Genomic DNA, 18,887 nt, shown 5'->3' on the forward strand with positions numbered 1-18,887 from the left:
ACACAGGATTTCTCCCTCCCCATATTGACTGATACCATTCAATTCTATAATAAAAGAAGACAATACAAGTAAAAGCTGTGTGTAGTAAAATGTTTATGCCGAGTGCCAGGTCTCTCTCCATTCAGAGACTTCAGTATCAAGCCCGTCTGTCAGTCTGGACTTCATCACATCATCTCCATGTGCTGGCTCCATACATGTTTCTGTGAACAAACACACAGTCACTGTTCTATTACCAATGGCAGTTAGGGAGCGGTCGAAATTTACACAATTGGGTAAAAATTGGGTCATTTAATTTGTAATCGATTAAATGTCATATTGCTCAGTGTTTGAGAGAATGAGTTGCTGATTATATCTCTGTGTGCCCGATGCTGCCCCTCATCCCTGATTCTCTGCTGTGCACGCAATATCAAGTGCGCCTAGTGTGATCTCAATCAAATGATCCATAGCGTATACTATAGGCAATAGGCCTTGGCTATACGAAGAGCATGCTCGGAGAAGCACATGGCAAGGTTACATTTCTAAGAAAATGTACTTCCTTTCCAAGTTTTTGCACTGCTGGGATGGTGTATATAAAACTAGGCTACACTGCATTACACACGGCAATGGATAGGCTATCCCAATCATAAGCCCTGGCCTGCCCTGCTCTTGCTGATGTAAACCATCTTGTGCTACCTAAGCAATGGAGTGTCTGCGGGTTTTCGCTCCACTCTTGTACATGATTGATGAATTAAGGTCACTAGTTAGTAAGGAACTCCCCTCACCTGGTTGTCTAAGTCTTAATTAATTGGAAAAAACTAAAACCCGCAGACACACAGCCTTCCGTGGAATGAGTTTGACACCCCTGCACTACAGGCTGGAAGGAACGCTCAGCATTTCAACAACACATCAACAACAGCACTTCAACAACATGTCTATACATTTCACATTTAGACTGTATAAAAATAAATTTTACAAAATTTTTACTTAGAATGAAATAATAATGAAATGAAAAATGCCTTATTAGGCTATACAGTCATTTGAATTCACTTTTAGAAACACAAGTTTGGCCAGTCTTTGGTTTGAGGATCATGCGGTGAGCTATGCATGCCTAGTTTGTTAATTTAGCCTAGCAGATGCGCTTATATTCCCATGCCCTAATCACAGTCAACACAAATCTAATTTTGTAACAACAATATCATAGAATAAAATTGATTAATTAGAAAAGGATAATTTCCCAAATTAAAAAAAGTTACAAGCGTATATAGGCCTACCAGATTATATGTGGCTGCTATGTTAAAAAACAAAATGGGTTTTTCCCAAATTCATTGATAATCAGATACTTGTTGCGCTACATTTTGACAGTTGAGAGTCAACTTTAGCACTGTTCCAATCTTAAGACTCTCCTCTTTTTAAACAATTGCCTGTATAGAAATATCCGGTGCTGTAGCATGCGCTCATTCGTTGTCATACTCTGTTGTGGTATTAAAATAAGATTCTGCTTGCTTCCAATCACATAAAATGACATACAATTGAATGAAAAGCGTTGATAAAATTACATTTTTTCCTTGGACTGCAAATAAGAAGATAGATTAATGCAGTGCTTTTATTATAATGGAGGTCTTTTCACAACTACCCTTGTCCGCGGTGGTCTGCGAATCCGCAACCTTCTGGCTACTTTGCCATGTAATGCTTACAAAACTGCATACCTAAGGCTCTGATCTGTCCTAGGAGTGAGGGTAAACAGTAGGCATGTTCTCTGTTATCCACGTTATGTTTTTATTATTATTTTGGGTATAGGGGAGGGTCACTTCTTTTCTTTCAAGCATTCAGGGACGGTCAGGTTAAAATATATTTTACTGAAGGGAGGGCCATCCATTTTCATTTCAGAGAGGTACGATTTTCTCCAGGTAACCCTCATTAGAAATAACATATAGTCCCTTAGAGATAGTATATGTTTGTGTGTCTGATTTCACCTATGTTGAAGTTTGAACAGGTCAGACTAAACCTACCAAAATATGTTCTCCCCATCGATGACAGTTGGTGAGCAGACAAGAGGTGAGGCTGGAGGTGAGGTCTTTGCCAGCGCCCCATTGATGGGCATAGCAGCGTAGATCAGCACCTGGCCCCTTATCAAAGATACTGGTGGTCACACAAACACACAGAGCATTGATTACATTATCAATGGTGGTTATAATTAGCCTGGTGGAACCAACCTGATCTCTGTGTTCACCTTTCTATTTCATTTCAGATATCATATAAAATGTGAAGTGAAATAGAATGGTGAACACAGCAATCAGGCTGGTTGCACCAGACTAGGTTATGCCCTGGACATTATATGCATCTAAGAAGTAGAAAGCAACAAATAATGTTAGTTTACATAAATTGTTTCACAATTGTGTTATCAAATGTATCAAAGTAATGAAGTTGGTTACCTTCTGTATTTGTACAAATGATGAGCCTGTGAAAGCTGTTGCCACTGACAGGTGAAAGTGGCTGGCTGGATAATTGCCAACATGTGGCTAACTGTTCCATTCCTAGGAATGCTCACAGCGAGGGCATGTCTGCATGATGCTGATGAGGGCCCCCTTGCTGGTCTTCCTTAACCTGCATGTTCAGCTGCAAACTGGAAATCTCTTGAGAAACTGCAGCAGGCAATCTTATGAGGTGGTGTTGACTGGGAGGGCCTGTGACAGGGTGATATAATAATAGACAGCCAAGTGGTACATTTGTTCTAAAGAAAGGACAAAGCTTTTTGCTAATGCATTTCACAACCAAAATGACTCTACTAGTTCTTCTATCTGTGTAGTGTGGTAATATTGATAATTTACACTACCAGTCAAAAGTTTGGACACACCTACTCATTTAAGGGATTTTCTGTATTTCTACATTGTAGAATAATAGTGAAGACATCAAAACTATGAAATAACACATATGGAATCATGTAGTAACCAAAAAAAGTGTGAAATGAATCAAAATATATTTGATATTCTTCAAATAGCCATCCTTTGCCTTGATGACAGCTTTGCACACTCTTGGCATTCTCTCAACCAGCTTCATGAGGTAGTCACCTGGAATGCATTTCAATTAACAGGTGTGCCTTCTTAAAAGTGAATGTGGAATTTATTTCCTTCTTAATGCGTATACAGAAGATACCCTATTTGGTAGAAGACCAAGTCCATATTATGGCAAGAACAACTCAAATAAGCAAAGAGAAACGACAGTCCATCATTACTTTAAGACATGAAGGTCAGTCAATACAGAACATTTCAAGAACTTTGAAAGTGTCTTCAAATGCAGTCGCAAAAACCATCAAGCGCTTTGATGAAACTGGCTCTCATGAGGACGGCCACAGGAATGGAAGACCCAGAGTTACCTCTGCTGCAGAGGATAAGTTCATTAGAGTTACCAGCCTCAGAAATGTCAGCCCAAATAAATGCTTCAGAGTTCAAGTCACAGACACATCTCAACATCAACTGTTCAGAGTGGACTGTGTGAATCAAACCTTCATGGTCGAATTGCTGCAAAGAAACCACTACTTAAGGACACCAATAATAAGAAGAGACCTGCTTGGGCCAAGAAACACCAGCAATGGACATTAGACCGGTGGAAATGTGTCCTTTGGTCTGCAGTCCAAATTTGAGATTTTTGGTTCCAACCGCCGTGTCTTTGTGAGACGCGGTGTGGGTGAACGGATTATCTCCACATGTGTAGTTCTCACCGTAAAGTATGGAGGAGGAGGTGTTATGGTGTGGGGGTGCTTTGCTGGTGACACTGTCTGTGATTTATTTAGAATTCAAGGCACACTTAACCAGCATGGCTACCACAGCATTCTGCAGCAATACACCATCCCATCTGGTTTGGGCTTAGTGGGACTATCATTTGTTTTTCAACAGGACAATGACCCAACACACCTCCAGGCTGTGTAAGGCCTATTTAACCAAGAAGGAGAGTGATTGAGTGCTGCATCAGATGACCTGGCCACCATAATCCCCCGACCTCAACCCAATTGAGATGGTTTGGGATGAGTCGGACCACAGAGTGAAGGAAAAGCAGCCAACAAGTGCTCAGCATATGTGGAAACTCCTTCAAGACTGTTGGAAGATCATTCCAGGTGAAGCTGGTTGAGAGAATGCCAAGAGTGTGCAAAGCTGTCATCAAGGCAAAGGGTGGCTATTTTGAAGAATATAAAATACATGATTCCATATGTGTTATTTCATAGTTTTGATGTCTTCACTATTATTCTACAATGTAGAAAATAGTAAAAAATAAAGAAAAACCCTTGAATGAGTAGGTGTGTCCAAACTTTTGACTGGTACTGTATGTATAACATATCTACCTCACGTGCGCCCTGTGATAAGCAATTAGCCTATTAAAATATTTCTGACTCCATAAAGATAATTAAAGTATGCAAACAAGCATTAGGCAATGAGTTGACGATGACTAGCAAAAATTGGTCTGAGAATGGAATAAAGGCAGATCGTTTTTTTTTTTTTTTTTTTTTTGATTCACTGCCGATTTTGCAGGTTTTTCTACTTACAAAGCATGTAGAAGTCTGTTATTTTTTATCATAGGTACACTTCAACTGTGAGAGACGGAATCTAAAAAAAAAATCCAGAAAATCACATTGTATGATTTTTAAGTAATTAATTTGCATTTTATTGCATGACATAAGTATTTGATACATCAGAAAAGCAGAACTTAATATTTGGTACAGAAACCTTTGTTTGCAATTACAGAGATCATATGTTTCCTGTAGGTCTTGACCAGGTTTGCACACACTGCAGCAGGGATTTTGGCCCACTCCTCCATACAGACCTTCTCCAGATGCTTCAGGTTTCGGGGCTGTCGCTGGGCAATACGGACTTTCAGCTCCCCTCCAAAGATTTTCTATTGGGTTCAGGTCTGGAGACTGGCTAGGCCACTCCAGGACCTTGAGATGCTTCTTACGGAGCCACTCCTTAGTTGCCCTGGCTGTGTGTTTCGGGTCGTTGTCATGCTGGAAGACCCAGCTACGACCCATCTTCAATGCTCTTACTGAGGGAAGGAGGTTGTTGGCCAAGATCTCGCGATACATGGCCCCATCCATCCTCCCCTCAATACGGTGCAGTCGTCCTGTTCCCTTTGCAGAAAAGCATCCCCAAAGAATGATGTTTCCACCTCCATGCTTCACGGTTGGGATGGTGTTCTTGGGGTTGTACTCATCCTTCTTCTTCCTCCAAACACGGCGAGTGGAGTTTAGACCAAAAAGCTCTATTTTTGTCTCATCAGACCACATGACGTTCTCCCATTCCTCCTCTGGATCATCCAGATGGTCATTGGCAAACTTCAGACGGGCCTGGACATGCGCTGGCTTGAGCAGGGGGACCTTGCGTGCGCTGCAGGACTTTAATCCATGACGGCGTAGTGTGTTACTAATGGTTTTCTTTGAGACTGTGGTCCCAGCTCTCTTCAGGTCATTGACCAGGTCCTGCCGTGTAGTTCTGGGCTGACCCCTCACCTTCCTCATGATCATTGATGCCCCACGAGGTGAGATCTTGCATGGAGCCCCAGACCGAGGGTGATTGACCGTCATCTTGAACTTCTTCCATTTTCTAATAATTGCGCCAACAGTTGTTGACTTCGCACCAAGCTGCTTGCCTATTGTCCTGTAGCCCATCCCAGCCTTGTGCAGATCTACAATTTTATCCCTGATGTCCTTACACAGCTCTCTGGTCTTGGCCATTGTGGAGAGGTTGGAGTCTGTTTGATTGAGTGTGTGGACAGGTGTCTTTTATACAGGTAACGAGTTCAAACAGGTGCAGTTAATACAGGTAATGTGTGGAGAACAGGAGGGCTTCTTAAAGAAAAACTAACAGGTCTGTGAGAGCCGGAATTCTTACTGGTTGGTAGGTGATCAAATACTTATGTCATGCAATAAAATGCAAATTAATTACTTAAAACTCATACAATGTGATTTACTGGATTTTTGTTTTAGATTCCGTCTCTCACAGTTGAAGTGTACATATGATAAAAATTACAGACCTCTACATGCTTTGTAAGTAGGAAAACCTGCAGTGTATCAAATACTTGTTCTCCCCACTGTACAAACATATACATACGAACAACAACTTACAGACGCACACAAACAATGACTACATCTCATCTGCACAGACCTGCATGCTCACACCCCCATCCCTAGTGCCTGCATTATTGTTTGCAACATGGACTTAAATTGTATCAGTTAGTTTTTCTCAGTCGCCCTTACTATTAAATAATCAATCATTCAATTTTCTATTGTGTTAATGATGGCGGATTGATTGATTTCCACGTTTTTAGTAGATTTAGATGAGTGATGAGAAGAGAATAATCTAGCCCATTGGGTATCTCACTACACACCCATATGCCATGTCTTGAAATATGCAGACAGACGGATTAAAAGTATGTTTACATTGTAATACTTCTGACAGCCAACTTTCTAGCTCCACCCACAACTTCCGGAATTATTAGTTATTAGTCATTATTAGTTTTACACTTAAGACATGACTCTGCCGTTGTGCTGTAGAATTTGTGAATTTTGTCTCTTGTATAATACATTAAATACATTAGTTTCTACTGGATTAAGCGTACATTTTCATTAACTGTAATTTCGTTAGTTATGCTCCAACTTTCCCTCCATTTTGTGCCAACATCTGTTATTTTTAAGTCCTGGTTCCAATAGTTTTTTTTTTTTTTCCCTAAGAGATTGTCAGTTGGATATGCTATCTGCAAGGTTTTGTATATCTTCCCTATCATATTGTAGGAATTTTCAAAGATAAATACACAACACATAGAACTAGAGAGCAATGAAACTAGTTGTTTTTCTGTAATGGGGAACTGAAGATTAATGGGTCAGGGACACGGGTTGTTTTTCAGTTCAACACCTGTTTAGAATCTGTGTAGGGGTTCCAGTCCAGGACACATAGCTACATGTGGCAAGTTCTCATTGGTCCAAACTATCTATACATTGAAGCCTGAAACGGGATACTTTGTATTTGGCCATTGGCCCAGTTTTACTGCAATGAATTCTAATTGGTCAACCACAGGCCACAGGTATAAACTACATCCTGTCTCTTTGTTCAGCAGAGAAACAAGGAGAACAGGAAAGAACAAACATCCATATTCAAGCATAACAACTATGATTTGTTCTCTTTGAATTAATATATTTTTTCTCCCCCTGATTTGCTTTGCGGCCTGTGTTGTTGAAGAATAACATCAACTGCTAACAATATGAACATCATTTTCTGACTCAAGTAAGATTCCCTCAAGGTTGCTCTGATGTCAAAAAGATTTCAAATCGAAATTTCGTGATATGTAACTGAACTTGCATGTATTTGAAACTATCTACATTGGTCAGTCCATAATACATTTTTTATTCTGTCATGGAAATAAATGTATTTCCTGAACCAAAGTCATTTACGGTTTCTATGCCTTTAGTTTTCCATGTGGACCAATTTATCTGTGAATTCTGAAAAGCTATCCAAGGTTGTGTTTTTAGGGAGTAATATTGGTTCATGTAGAATACGTTTCATTTTCTTCCATATTGTTAGTGTTCTTAGCTATGAAGTTGTTAATGTTCTTAGCTTTATCTTTTGAAAATAGACACATAAAAATATTCTGTTGATGAGCATGCACATCATTGTTCCTCTTTAGTGCATTTAACTATATGTTGCAAGTAAAAGCCAGGTCTGAAAGGTTAAAACTACCCTCAGGCTTAGGAAGATGTAAAACTTTACTTTTTATTCAATTATTTTTATTTGCCCATATAAAGTCTGAACGAGTATACTTTTTAAAGAACGTCTTTGGTGGGGTAATTGGTATTTCCGAAAAAGATATACAAAAGCTTTGGCTGCCATGCCATTCTAAAGAGGTTTATTCTACCTGTAAGATTTATGGGAAGATTATTCCATAAAGGCAGATATTTAATAACATTGTAAAATGAATGAAATCACATACAAGTCATAAAGCTTAAGTTAACAAGCATTACAAGGCATTATTCTAGGCATGATCAGAGAGGGAGACAGAGAGAGAAGTCATAGCCTAAAAAGCCACGCCCCAAGAGTCCCTGGGATGGAGAGAGAATGAATATCCCCACAGCTGGTCAGGAACAAAAAGGAGAAAGAGACAATGCTAAGACCCTACCATAACCATTTGACCATGTCTAGAGTTGTTGACCAATAGCATTACTGTTGAGTTAATTTCCAATCAGATATCAGACCTACAGGATATAAAAACAGCAGAATGGAGGTTGGCAAGAGCAACACAAGAGAATGCTGAATTCCTGAGACAATAAACTTTTTGCATAGAGTGTTGATTAGGCCACTCTACATCTGCTTGGGGAATTAGCCTAGTAGTTTATCAAGTCGGGTATTTTTTAAATAAAACTTTTCACATAACACACATTACCTGTCGTTGTTGATGAAGCTGTCTGTGTCATCAGGGCAGTAACTCGGGTCACTATCAGAGGCCAATGATGGATTGTCCTTTTCATAGGAGGAGGTGTCACAAGGGTACTTGCATCGCATGACACAAACTGTGAAAATAGTGAACAGTGTATAAAATGATTTCTGGAGGTTTCTAAACCATTGCAATCACATTGCTGGACATGTTATGATACCCAACTTTGCACCTTCTGGTAGGTTCCCTCATCTGTTCATGACCAGGGGATCAGTCTGGCACCCAACTGGACTCTGTTTTTCTGTTAGACAAAGTGACAACAATTGCCATCATCCCTCAATTATAAACATAGCTCAAGAAATAAGGTAATCTCGTTTGGAAGCTAATTCTTTGCTTTAAAGATGTAGACTGACTGGCTCCAGATTGGATTAGACATGTTTTGCTATGGCCCTGAGTTGGTTTGAGTTTATTGCTGCTTGTTAATACACTGTTGTAGTCAGACATTTATTTTTATTTTACCTTTATTTAACTAGGCAAATCAGTTAACACATTCTTATTTACAATGATGGCCTACACCGGCCAAACCCGGACGACGCTGGGCCAATTGTGCGCCGCCCTATGGGACTCCCAATCACGTCCGGTTGTGATACAGCCTGGAATCGAACCAGGGGGTCTGTAGTGACGCCTCAAGCACTGAGATGCAGTGCTTTAGACCGCTGCGACACTCGGGAGCCCAGACATAATTAAGCTAGTACCACCATACCTGCATCCAATATTTATTTGCGCACTAGACGTGGGTTGCAACTTGGAGGCTAATGTGACTAACTTAGAGTGGCATTGAAATACGATGACATTGCTAAAGTAGGCAAATAACTAGTAGGAAACAACTTGATGTAGTCACATTTACTTTAGAGATGGCAATGTTGCCATTACTGTTGCTAGCAAAGTTCGTCAAAAATAGCTAGCAATGCTGTTAGCTAGCTAAAATACTGTGGCCTTCTTTTGAAATGTTATTGCGTTTCCAAGCCAAATCCGAGTTGTATTGAGGTAGGCTAACATTATCCAGCTATCTAGCTAGGTTGGTAGCTATCTAGTTAGGGGAGATAGCTAACTCCAGCTATGCTAGCGATTACAGTGATAATGATCAAAATATACATAACCAGATACATAACCAGCAGTCTATGGTCTAGCTACTGGTATACTCACCACCACTGGGGACCAACGTAGAACTCCAACCACCTATTCCGGCATGATAGGGTCCTTCGGCAGGGCATGCAAACCAATTGGCTGTGCATCCTGCTGGAAGCATGCATTGCATGGTCAATCCGTATAGGGCTTTTCAGTCTAAAACGTCCATGATCCTTTGAACACGTTGGGGGCGATGAAACAATGGAGCCCCATTCAATGAATGGAAGCGAAGTGGGCACAGGGGCGATTTGCACGTGGAGCTTGGCAAAAAGGGGCATGATTTGTTGACATACTTGTAATCCAAACCCAACCTTCATTTACTTGTTGTGACGTACTGTGGGAAATTATTCTCTTATATTTTAGATGTGCTGTTAGCTTAATAAGAAAGCATTAATGATTAAACATAATAGGTTTGTGCTGTACTGATATAGACTGTTTAACATAACAAGCTGTGATTCATGTGAGGAGCTGTTAGGGAGTAGGGGGAGATAAGGCTTGTGTCTCACATACACAAACACTACCTCTGTTAGACCGCTCAAGGACATGTGTTCTGCTACAAAGATGTCTGAGAGTGCTGACTCTCTGGACAAGTTGCAAAACAACTAATGCATGGCAACAGTGAAGCGCCAAGGGTCTGGGACCAGCCTGTGCGCCAACGATAGGCTGAGTAAGTCTAAACCACGCTCAGTCTCTACTCTGATAGGCCAGCAGGGAGCAGGAACTATCTCTGTCAGAGTATTTAAAGAAGAACTTAGAACGATGGTTCAGTTCTCTGACTACCCTGCGTGGTATTTCAGTGGACCCGTATATACGAACATCATATTTACCATTGAAGTGTTTTGCATTAATTAAAATACTAGTCTATTTTAGAAGACGTGTATTGACCTCTTTTGTTCCCAATACCAGATTTGAATTGACACAAATTAACAGTACTGAGGTTCCAAACTCCGTTTTAGACGAGACTGACTATGACCAAAATGATCCTATTTACACTTCGTAGTCAAGTTTGACACTAGAATAAATGTTTCTGACTCATATTGATGCTGTTTTCAAAGGGATTAGTTGTTTTTAGGGGCAGTCGCTCTTTAAAACAATCAATTATATGGTTGAAACCATCTGATGTTAATTTTTTCAACGATGTGGCACACAGTTTAGCCTACATTATCAACACTGGCCAAGGCTTAAAGCCTGCATAAACACAAACACACTTCCTTGACAACAGCTCTGCTCTGCAAAGCGTAAGAAGTATGAACGCTCTGACTTCTGCAGAGGCCGCATCGCAGTAAATGCTGTACGGCCACTGCAGACGTCGGATTGACCATGCAAAGCCTTTTATGTTGATGAAGGCCAAATACAGATTAACAAATACTTATAACAATCATTGATATGCTCGAAAATAATTGATATAATTTAATTTGTCAAAATCATACTTGCATTACGCAACATTATGGGCGGCATTGTATATATGACGTGTGTGATTTGACAAAGAACATATCGCCCCATCTACATCATAACCTGCATGTGAATAACAGATCATGAACTGCGTTCAACACAGCCTTCACACTGCTGTAAATAAAACAGTGATGTGGCTTTAAAAGCCACTGCACTTCACATCATCAGTTAACCTCTGAAGCTTTAGATCAGTGAGCCTCTCAAGCCTAACAGGTAGGAAATACAGTCACTCAGGTCTGCAAGCTGTGGCAGCAGTAGTGGTATGTTTCAGAGAATCAAACCATCTGTTAACACTTCATTTGAACTGTACGTCATAACAGCGTCATAATGACATAACAAAAGTCATAAGAAGTCAAGATATAATTTGTCATGTCATGTTTATGCCAATATTATGACACTGACTTCCAGTACAGTTAAAATAAAGTGTTACCCCATCTTTTTAGCTTTCATGTCAGCTTAATACAAATATTTATAAATTAAAATGGCATCATCCATGTCCTTTTGAAAAACACAGACTTAATGTGAACATGTTGTAGGCCTACTGGCCTAGTTAACACTACGGAGAACCCACCCGATAGTGAGGCCTAGTGCAGCCAGGCTGAAGAAGGTGCCGTAGTATTTGAGGAACTCCCTGGACCAGGCTATCTGCATGGCCATCTGTCTCTCTCTCATCTGATTCTGCATCAGGATCTGTCTCTCCATCTGGGGTCGGGCAGGAAGGTCAGAAACACACCCTGTCAGAGCTAAGAGAACACATCTTAGCGGGCAAAACTGGTTGCAATGACGTCATTATGACGTTACACTCAGTAAAAATAAGTTTTGTTAAGCAGCAGAACTGAGCAGGCAAAACTGGCTGCAATGACGTCATTATGACGTAAAAGTAAGTTTTACAGCAACAGAGAGCCAAATTACAACCAAAAAATGTGTGGTTGCTAAGAATACATATTTTTGGTTGTAATTTGTCTTTCTGCTGCTGCAAAACGTTGATCTCAAGGTACAGACCCTGTAAATGAATAGACTATTGCTAATGTATACATCTCTTCAACACAGATCTCAGAGTGATGTTCAAACTGTTGTATCAAGAGAGGAGAATGTGCATGAATGAAAGGAAGAAAGAAAGGTAAGGAGAAACATTTATGCACACTGTGGCTCTACTGGTGTGACTTTACCTACGGGGCATTGTGCCTCCCTGACAATAGACGCAATAACAAGGGAATAGCTGGGAGTCAGAGAAGGGGAGGAGTCACTCACCACCAACAGTCACACTTTTGTAAGTAATTATCATCACCATCATAATTTTATTATGAGACGGGACACTACAGTGCATTCGGAAAGTATTCAGACCCCTTGACTTTTTCCACATTCTAAAATGGATAAAATTGTTTTTTTCCCTCATCAATCTACACACAATACCCTATAATGACAAAGCAAAAACAGGTTTTATTTTTTTTTGTGCACATTTATTAAAAACAAAAAACTGAAATATCACATTTACATAAGTATTCTGACCCTTTACTCAGTACTTTGTTGAAGCACCTTTGGCAGCGATTACAGCCTCGAGTCTTCTTGGGTATGACGCTACAAGATTGCCACACCTGTATTTGGGGAGTTTCTCCCATTCTTCTCTGCAGATCCTCTCAAGCTCCGTTAGGTTGGATGGGGAGTGTCGCTGCACAGCTATTTTCAGGTCTCTCCAGAGATGTTCGATCGGGTTCAAGTCCGGGCTCTGGCTGGGCCACTCAAGGACATTGCCCTGAAGCCACTCCTGCGTTGTCTTGGCTGTATGCTTAGGGTCGTTGTCCTGTTGGAAGGTGAACCTTCGTTCTGGAGCAGGTTTTCATCAAGGATCTCTCTGTACTTTGCTCCGTTCATCTTTCCCTCAAATCCTGACTAGTCCCTGCCGCAGAAAAACATCCCCACAGCATGATGCTGCCACCACCATTATTAACCGTAGGGATGGTGCCAGGTTTCCTCCAGATGTGACGCTTAGCATTCAGGCCAAAGAGTTCAATCTTGGTTTCATCAGACCAGAGAATCTTGTTTCTCATGATCAGAGTCCTTTAGGTGCCTTTTGGCAAACTCCAAGCGGGCTGTCATGTGCCTTTTGCTGAGGAGTGGCTTCCGTCTGGCCACTCTACCATAAAGACCTGATTGGTGGAGTGCTGCAGAGATGGTTGTCCTTCTGGAAGGTTCTCCCATCTCCACAGAGGAACTCTGGAGCTCTGTTAGAATGACCATCGGGTTCTTGGTCACCTCCCTGACCAAGGCTATTCTCCCCGATTGCTCAGTTTGGCCGGGCGGCCAGCTCTAGGAAGAGTCTTGGTGGTTCCAAACTTCTACAATTTAAGAATGATGGAGGCCACTGTGTTCTTGGGGACCTTCAATGCTGCAGAAATGTATTGGTACCCTTCCCAGACCTGTGCCAAAATGTGGAAAAAGGGAAGGGGTTTGAATACTTTCCGAATGCACTGTAGGTGCATCCGTCATTCAGGATATGATAAAGGCTCTGAGACACATTCAGGGTGGATGAGAAAGCTTGCTATTTTGTCTAGTCACCTGTGCGAATATTAAAACAGACTTCTTAAAAAATGGCTATTAATATCACAGTCGGCCTTTAAACACATTTTCCTCACATCCTTTGAGGATAGTCAGACTCTGTTGATTCAGTTCTGAGACATACGCACTGATGACGGGATCACTCGACCCCTCGCTCCGTCACACTTTTATTCCAAGGTGAACTCTCTGGTGGGTCAATTAGGCTTTTTGTCTACGCTGTTTCTTTGTTTTCTGCAAAGACAGTCACAATCCTCTATGCCGCCATTATCATTAGGAGAAGAGAATACAGAATTAATGGTGTTTTGTATGAAAGCTCTTTATTTCCTAAAGGTCATGTGTCAAAAGATTAAACTTGCTTTATGAAATATGTAGATACTGTAGATTGTGAGGCTGGTGGTTGATTAGGTTGGAAAATACAAAAAGATGCAAATGACATTCAACTATGCATACAGTGCCTTGAGAAAGTATTCATACCCCTTGACTTACTCCACATTTGGATTAAATGGATTAAATAAATATGTTTTTTCTCACCCATCTGCACACAATACCCCATAATAACAAAGTGAATACATCTTTTTAGAAATGTTAGCAAATGTATTGAAAATTCAATACAGAAATATCTTATTTACATAAGTTTTCACACCCCTGAGTCAATACATGTTAGAATAACCTTTGGCAGCAATTACAGCTGTGTGTCCTTCTGAGTAAGTCTCTAAGAGCTTTGCACATCTGCATTGTACAATATTTGCACATTATTATTAAAATTCTTCAAGCTTTGTCAAGTTGGTTGTTGATCATTGCTAGACAGCCATTTTCAAGCTGATTTAAGTCAACACTGTAACTAGGTCACTCAGGAACATTTGATGTTATCCTGGTAAGCAACTCCATTGTATATTTGGCCTTGTGTTTTAGGTTATTGTCCTGCTGAAAGGTGAAAGAACAGAGCATGAATACGAAGGATATCCAGTTCATCGTTAGTGACAGAAACAGACTCTAATGAGAGCATTCTCCCACACCGACAAAGCAGACTGAACCAGGTTTACTCTAGGATTTTGCCTGTGCTTAGCTCTATTCCATTTCTTTTATTATAAAAAACTCCCTAGTCCATGTCGATGACAAGCATACCCATAACATGATGCAGCCACCACCATGCTTGAAAATATGAAGAGTAGTACACAACGCTTTATATTCAGGACATAAAAATTAATTTCTTTGCCATATTTTTTGCAGTTTTACTTTAGTGTCTTATTGCAAACAGGATGCTTGCTTTGGAATATTTGTATTCTGTACAGGCTTCCTTCTTTTCACTCGGTCATTTAGGTTAGTATTGTGGAGTAACTACAATGTTGTTGATCCATCCTCAGTTTTCTCCTTTCACAGCCATTAAAGTCTATAACTGTTTTAAAATCACCATTGGCCTCATGGTGAAATCCCTGAGCGGTTTCCTTCCTCTCCGACAACTGAGTTAGGAAGGACGCATGTATCTTTGTAGTGACTGGGTGTATTGATACACCATCCAAAGTGTTATTAATAACTTCACCATGCTCAAAGGGATATTCAATGTCTGTTTTTTGTTTTTATCTGCCAATAGGTGCCCTTCTTTGCAAGGTCTTTGTGGTTGAATCTGTGTTTGAAATTCACTGCTCGACTATAGATAATTGTATATGTGGGTTACAGAGATGATTCATAGTCATTCAAAAACCATGTTATACACTATTATTGTACACAGAGTGAGTCCATGCAACTTATGTGACTTGTGAAGTAAATGTTTACTCCTGAACTTATTTAGGCTTGCCATAATAAAGGGGTTGAATACAATACATTTCATCTTTTCATTTTCTATTAATTTGTAAAAATGTCTAAAAACATAATTCCACTTTGACATTATGGAGTATTGTGTGTAGACCAGCGACACAAAATCTCAATTTAATCAATTTTAAATTCAGGCTGTAACACAACAAAATGTGGAGAAAGTCAAGGGGTGTGGATACTTTCTTCAGGCACTGTATACAGGGGTTCGAAATTATTGACACCCTTGATAAAGATGAGCAAAAAAGACTGTATTAAATAAATAATTAAAATACTGAGCTTTATTGTATGCAAAAAAAAATGGGGGGGGGGTTTGGGGATTATATTATTTTATACTAATACATTTGCTCAGAGAAAGAGATTTTGTTTAACAAGTGATACTTTTTTTTCTCAAAAAGATAGGGGTCAAAATACTGAGTTGGAGATCACATTGGGAGGGATCTTAGACCATTCCTCCATACATAATCCTTCCAGATCCTTGATATCTTTCGTCTTCGCTTATGGACTGCCCTCTTCAATTTAAACCACAGGTTTTCAATTTGTTTCGGAGACAGACGGCCATTGCAAAAAAAGAATGTGTGGCCAATTAACCATTTTTTGGAGGATTTTGATGTGTGCTTGGGGTTATTGTCTTGCTGGAAGATCCACTTGCGGTCAAGTTTCAGCCTTCTGGAAGAGGCAACCAGGTTTTTGACAAAAATGTCTTGGTACTGGGTAAAGTTCAAGATGCCGTTGACCTAAACAAGGGCCCCAGGACCAGTGGAAGCAAAATAGCCCCATAACATCAAAGATCCACTACCATATTTTACAGTAGGTATGGTGTTACATTTCTGCTCATGCAATCTCACTTCGACGCCAAACCCATCTGACAAAGCACCGGTTCCAATTGAAGTGCCAATGCATCAAAACTCCACAAAGAAATTGTTAATTGGCCACAAAAATCAACATTTTGCCATGTCTCCGGACTTGAAATCCATTGAAAACCTGTAGTTTGAATTGAAGAGGGCAGTCAATAAGCGCAGACAAAGGATATCAAGGATCTGGAAGGATTATGTATGGAGGAATGATCTAAGATCCCTCCCAATGTGTTCTCCATGGGTCGTTCCATGTTGTTTCAGCAAGCCATGACACCAACCATCTCAGATAGTTCCTGTAGTTAGAAACAGATAAGATTAGCATTCCTGAAACATTATTTTGTTGAAATTGAATTTAATCTCTGATCAATTAAGCTAATTGATTGCACCGAAATTGGCCATTTTCATTAATAGGATTCATATGATCTTTAATATATATATAGTACCTAACATCTGATTTGGACCATAATTCTTCCTAACAATGAGTAAGACATGAGGAATCCAATAAAATGGTCAAAAGCCATCCACAGACCCCACGCCAATCCCAACCCAACAACCAGTATACAGTCTCAGTTCTCTATGTTTAGTAGTATAAAGATGCGGTTTTGAATATTGCTTCTTCATCCTTTGTAATGAATCTCCCCCCCTCCCCGTTTAGAGCAGTTAGCCATTGAAGTCCCTTGCATTATGTAACATAAATTAGGCATCTAGGTTTTACCCACTAGATGCCATTGTTCCTGGTACCGCCACCACACCATCTATTTTGCTGGTCTCTTGTGTTTATTAAATGGATGACATTTTCTTTGCAAGTTTGGGTATAGTAAAATAGCTTTTACACATAATGAAAATACATTGTGTGGTCAATTTTGTGGTCAAGCCAGTCCTCCATGAAAGCAATTCAGTTTGTCCTTCTCTTAGCAACCTAATGATTCCTTCAACCCAACTCTCCTTGAATAGTCCAACAAATGGTAGAGGGGGCTATCCGTATGTTGCAATTCTCATATGAAGACTTTTCCAAAACGTTGATGGAAAAATGGGCTAGTGACTAAAAGTTTGTGACAACCCTAATAAAATAATTCAATTATAAACCATTGCATGGCAGTCATATTATGTTTTTCAATCAAATTATTTGAAAACATCTCTATATGTAGTGTGATTAGTGACATTTACCATTATACCCAACCCAATACCATAACATTTTGGGACTTTTACCATTAAAGAACATAACATTGAAACCATTAGAACTACTGTAGCCTAATGGTTTGCTTGTTCGCCAGGAATGGTCTAACTAATCCATACCTATTTTATTTTAGTAATTTCTACCTCCTTTTTCTCCCCAATTTCGTGATTACGATCTTGTCTCATCGCTGCAACTCCCCAACGGGCTCGGGAGAGGCGAAAGTCGAGTCATGCGTTCTCCGAAACATGACCCACCAAGCCACACTTCTTAACACCCGCTCGCTTAACCTGGAAGCCAGCCGCACCAATATGTCAGCGGAAACACTGTTCAACTGACAACCGAAGTCAGCCTGCAGACGCCCGGCCCGCCACAAGGAGTCGCTAGAGCACGATGAGCCAAGTAAAACTGTCAATCATCTGAAAATATTAAATAAGAAAATATTACTTGTTTAACAAAATCTCTTTCTCTGAGCAATTGTATTAGTATAAAATAATATAATTTTAAAAAATGTGAGCATACAATAGAGCTCAGTATTAGTATTTTATACAGTTTTGCTCATTTTTATCAAGGGTGTCAATAATTTCGGACCCCACTGTAAAAATGACATAAATTATAGTATGTCATGTGACGATGATTTTCATGACAATTATATTTTTGGGTCATTTGTGGCAACACATTGAATATTGAAGTCGTAAGTGGGCCTGAATTGACGGCGCACTAGACAACATGGTAAAGAACATATCATTTAAAAAATCACTGACTGATTGTCTGAACATTTAGGCGTGGTTAAAAAACAAGCTCAATGGCGATCTCCATTGAAAGTGCTTTTTAGTCTAGGACTAGGCTTAGGCCTAATCTAGTCCAGACAATTGTTAGATTCTGAGATTTCAATTGGAATTTCATAAAAACATGGAAAGCTTTACATTTCTGCAAACAACACATGGTGATGTTTCATCCAGTGTTTCTCTTGTGGTGATCTAAATGTCGATGGGTAGAGTGAGACTGATTGGCTCGATTTGAGACTCATTAGTCATTACTCAATTGATTTTAAAGTCACACAACCCATTGTGAAGAGGGCACATAACCAATCAATCATGAAAGGCATTGTGTCCTCAGGAAGCATCATGTCTGCCTGATTGCCCGAGTGTCATTAACTCCATTAACTGAGTGCTATTAACTCAGAGTTGCTGCTCCTTATTGGAAAGACAGCAGCATGAACAGAGCATGGAGGTGATGGAGGTTCTATATCGTGGAGCTCCGCCCCATAGGGGAGCTCTGCTCCTAGTGGCTTACCCTCTGCCCTAAGGCAGCAACAGCCTGAGACAAAATTATGCACACACCTGCAGCCAATAGGAGCACAGGTGTCCCTATAAGAGGGGATGCCTCCCCTCAATCAGCCTCCCTTTATCTTCAGCGACTGGATGACTAGACTGAAGAGCCAAGAAGAGACGAAGCAC

At 40.2% G+C, this 18,887-nt stretch overlaps 1 protein-coding gene and 1 long non-coding RNA gene across 5 annotated transcripts in view; both read right to left on the bottom strand.

The window, feature by feature from the left end:
• The window catches only part of plgrkt (plasminogen receptor, C-terminal lysine transmembrane protein), a 32,251-nt gene that overhangs the window by 2,251 nt on the left and 11,113 nt on the right, over positions 1-18,887 (bottom strand). For 2 of the 3 annotated variants that reach the window (XM_041899026.2, XM_041899027.2), the window contains exon 3: positions 11,603-11,733. In XM_041899026.2, the coding sequence (XP_041754960.2) occupies positions 11,603-11,733 (131 nt within the window). Of the gene's footprint in view, positions 1-11,602; positions 11,775-18,887 lie in introns of all 3 variants that reach the window. The other variant, XM_041899028.2, reaches the window with a different exon arrangement.
• On the bottom strand, positions 164-8,957 carry LOC121582878. 2 transcript variants are annotated; one of them, XR_006003411.1, is made up of 5 exons: positions 8,624-8,957; positions 8,401-8,527; positions 2,412-2,663; positions 1,989-2,118; positions 164-200 (listed from the first exon to the last, which is right to left on the bottom strand). It is a non-coding gene; the product is annotated as an uncharacterized LOC121582878 (long non-coding RNA). The 2 variants fall into 2 exon arrangements; XR_006003412.1 differs by having other exon boundaries at positions 8,617-8,957.

This window comes from Coregonus clupeaformis, chromosome 15 (assembly GCF_020615455.1).
Source record: "Coregonus clupeaformis isolate EN_2021a chromosome 15, ASM2061545v1, whole genome shotgun sequence".
In the NCBI taxonomy this organism is placed as follows: Eukaryota; Metazoa; Chordata; class Actinopteri; order Salmoniformes; family Salmonidae; genus Coregonus; species Coregonus clupeaformis.